The sequence below is a fragment of the Oratosquilla oratoria genome, unplaced genomic scaffold, assembly GCF_046742065.1.
Source record: "Oratosquilla oratoria isolate Oo_2021 unplaced genomic scaffold, ASM4674206v1 SCAFFOLD71, whole genome shotgun sequence".
Taxonomy (NCBI): domain Eukaryota; kingdom Metazoa; phylum Arthropoda; class Malacostraca; order Stomatopoda; family Squillidae; genus Oratosquilla; species Oratosquilla oratoria.
Window position 1 is genome coordinate 587501 of NW_027467735.1, and position 3810 is coordinate 591310.

The 3810-nt window shown below is 39.3% G+C and overlaps 1 protein-coding gene across 1 annotated transcript in view; it reads right to left on the reverse strand.

Annotated features, from left to right (window-relative positions):
- LOC143023928 (serine/threonine-protein kinase pim-3-like) overlaps positions 1 to 2762 on the reverse strand; it is a 7422-nt gene extending 4660 nt beyond the window's left edge. Inside the window, exon 1 of the mRNA XM_076182598.1 lies at positions 2698 to 2762. Coding sequence (XP_076038713.1) covers positions 2698 to 2762 — 65 coding nt within the window. The remainder of the gene's footprint in view (positions 1 to 2697) is intronic.
- Positions 2763 to 3810: the final 1048 nt, after the last annotated feature.

Below are 3810 nucleotides of genomic sequence, written 5' to 3' on the forward strand. Positions count from 1 at the left end.
ATATATGTACATATATATATATAAATACATACATATATATAGGTATATATATATATATATGTGTGTACTTATGTATATATATATATTTTATATATATACATATATATATATATATATATATATATATATATATATATATGTATATATATCACGGACTACTATTACACAGGACGTGCGCACCCAGATTCCTGGCTCCGTTAGTGGAGGCCATTGCTTTCTTTGTAACCTAACATTCTATATTGGAAAAATATATCAAAACTAGAAACCTAACATTGTATATAGGACAAATATATCAACTATTGACTTATTCAATGCAGTATAAGTGAATATAAACTTTTATAAAGAAATAAGAAACTATTTTTAAGGCACTTTTATGCTATGAAAGGCTAATTTTAGCCGGACTTGTCTGGCATTATTGTATGAGGTTAGTGGACACCAGGGTTGGCGATTTTTATCTTTTTTAGATAATATAAAAAAATCTACTTTTTCATTGATTTAAATATTTCTTTATATATATTTTAAATATTGTGGGATTGCTATTTGATGTGCGATCTGATTGCTAAAGGACAATTAAGTATATCAACATAAGGAGCAGTGTTATATAGACTTCCCACAAGTATACAAGGAACGATATAAGCCTACATGTAATATATATCACTGTGCAGCCCACAACAAGTTTCAACAAGATTCTTGTTGAAACTTGTTCTACGTATGCAGCTTCTCACTGAGTCAGTTGCTGCTTTGGAATCAGCCAGGAAGGATGTCTTCTGGACCTGGCAGAGTGGTTCCTTCAGGCAGAAAAAATTATCCTGTCTGAAATTATTTTGAAAAACTACCAACAACTTCTGGCAAAGGGTACCGAGCTAAATGCATAGAATGCAGCCAGGAACTACAGGGCATTGTGTCAAGATTAAAATCTCACAGAGATAAATGCCAAGGTCAGCCACAGCATACAGAAGAAGATATTGATGACCCAGATAAATAATTTTACTTATATTGTGTATATTGGTCGACGGCTCGTGGGCGTGTGTAGATATGCAATCGCATGTACACATACGTATATGTACACATAATTATGTATATATCTTTATTACCTATGTAAACATCCAGTATTATATATGTGTAAATATAACAAAATTAATTGTAATTATATATACGTGTTCCAAGGACTCTTGTCCAATATAAATTATGTATAAACTATTTTGGAACCACCAGTCCGGTTCACCCGCCAAATCGTCGAGAGTCCCAAGCTGCCGGGGCAGTGTTCATTCTGGCTCCCTATCGAGCAGACCTTGTCTTTTTTGTTTTGATATGTGATAGTGTTCAGTGAAATTCAATATATGTTTATTTTCGTAAATATAATTTTTCATTGTTCCTGTCACATATTATGGTAGCAGCGAAATTGTAAAAACTTTGTGAAAGACTATATAGTTTTACGAACAAAAAGGCAAATTTGAAAAACTTAAAGGCCGGCCTAGTTCGATGTGCGTGTGTTTTCTGTTTGTCGTGTTTTGAGATGAGGTGTCTGAGAAATATGGTGGGGGTTACTAGGCTAGATAGAGTGAGAAATGAGGAGGTGAGGAGGAGAACAGGGGTGAAAAAGGATTTGGGAGATAGGGTTGATGAAAGAGTATTAGGATGGTTTGGACACATGGAAAGAATGAGTGAAGAAAGACTAGTAAAAGAGGTATGGAAGGCAGATGTGGAGGGAGTGAACATGAGGGGACGTCCTAGGATGAGGTGGATGGATGGGGTGAAGGGGGCTTTGGGGAAGAGGGGAATGTCTGTTGAGGAAGGAAGGGAGAGGACGGAAGACAGAGGTGAGTGGAGAATGGTTGTATATGGATGATGTTGTGACTGCATGAGGAGGAATGGGCGGGGAAGTGGGGGGTGGGGTAGTATGTGTGAGTAAATTTTGACGCAGCCCGAAGGGATTTCTCCCCGTCCTCGCCTTATATGCAAAGGGGGACGGAGAGGGGGGGTCGCCGATTAAATGAAGCGGCCTCGCTGTGGATGTACTGTGTCTTGCGACACTGCTTCTGACCCAGGGCGGTGGGCAGGGTGCAGGGATGACCCGTCATCCAGGAGGTGCTCAGATGAGAGGAAGGGTGGGAGGGGTGTGGAGTGTATTTAGGGATGAAATGGGTGGGAGTGTTTTTATGCCTTTCCCTTTTTGGCTACCTCCCTTGGAAGGGGGAAAAAGCCTTGGTATATGTATGTATGTGTTTTTCTCTACCTTTTTAATTTCAGGGATACAGTTTTTTTCAATTAATGTGACAGTCCTTCGTCAACTAAATTAACAGTGCAAAAACTATAAACTTCTAGTCCCTGCAATAGCTGTTAATGGTGAATCCGACGGACAAGCTGCCGGCGACCTGCTCCTGTGTAATAGCCGTAGCTAACAATCTACGCCCCATCGGACCCTTACGCCTATAACACTGGTTCCCCAGTGAATCATCCAGCAGATTCAACACTAGTCACGTCGCCTAGACCACCTAGTAACCTGGATGGTTATCTATAAGGTTCAAACCCATGTGCAAGGTTCCGAGTAGCCTTTCGCTCTAGAAGCTATATTGCTACCTCTTATTTTCCCAACATTCCATGTTAACTTATTGTAAAATTAATATTGTATTAATAGTACTTGATTGTTCTTTACGTTTGATAAACAATTTTCATTTTTACATACAATTTTCTTACGGGTGTGGCTGGTGGCTTAAAAAAATTCTAATTTCTTTTAGACTGTTGTACACAGCGTTCCCCATCATGGCTCAGGCAAAACGTTCCAAGGCCAATGAGCCATCTGATTCAACATCTGATTCAACTTCTGATCAACTTTCAACATCCCAGGTAACACAAATACCCGTATTAAATCTCATCCATCAGAAACCTGCCATACAGACTTTCGATGGAAATGATTCTTCTTATACAGCATCTCTCTTTATTCGTATGTGCGAGGATGCTATTATATCATCCAACATTACCACGGATAAGGAACGTATCTCGTTCATACGCTCCCAGATTGCCCCCAATTCATTAGCCTCTGAAATGCTGTCAGCTAGCTGTCTCAACCCCATTGAACTTAACCATGATTACAATAAAAAAAAAAAAAAAAAAATCCTTCAGTTGTATGGGGACACAGGTAGAGAAGAAGGATTTCAATGGTGTTTCAAGCTGGCAGAGCAGCTAACTGTGAGTCACGGAACGTTGAATTTCATGCGCTCACAGGCAAAATCTAGCACCTTTGTTACCGAAGCCATAGCCAGTTTGAAACAATTACAATGGATAGAAAATGACAACATTTCAGTGGCCAGATTTCAACTTGTCTTAGAATACTTATTATCTATGTTATTTCTAACTCCACACGAGCGTAGAATCGCTTCTTCCTTAGATTATACAAAGGATGAAACTCTCCTTCATTATGCAACAAGGCTTTCTAAGAAATTAAAAGATGGGCCACGTCTTGCTACATTAGCCCAAGTAGTCCACAACCAACAATCTTCTGAAGTAAATTCTCTACCTTCACCCCCAAGTTCTAACAGGTTTTCAACACACTCTCAGAGTATCTCTTCTTCTGAAGATTCTATCATGTCATGTGCATACTGTCACAAACAAGGACATACTTATAACCGTTGTTTCCTTCGTAAGCGTCATGAACGCCAATCTACAAAATTTGCTCCCTTAGACTCTCACAGACCCTCCCCTCCCCAAATGCAGCACAATTCACGGAAACAAAGAAATTCATATACGCCCCTTTCTCACCTTCCTCAGGATCTCTCACAAATGTCCCTACAACACCTTCCTAAAGACTGT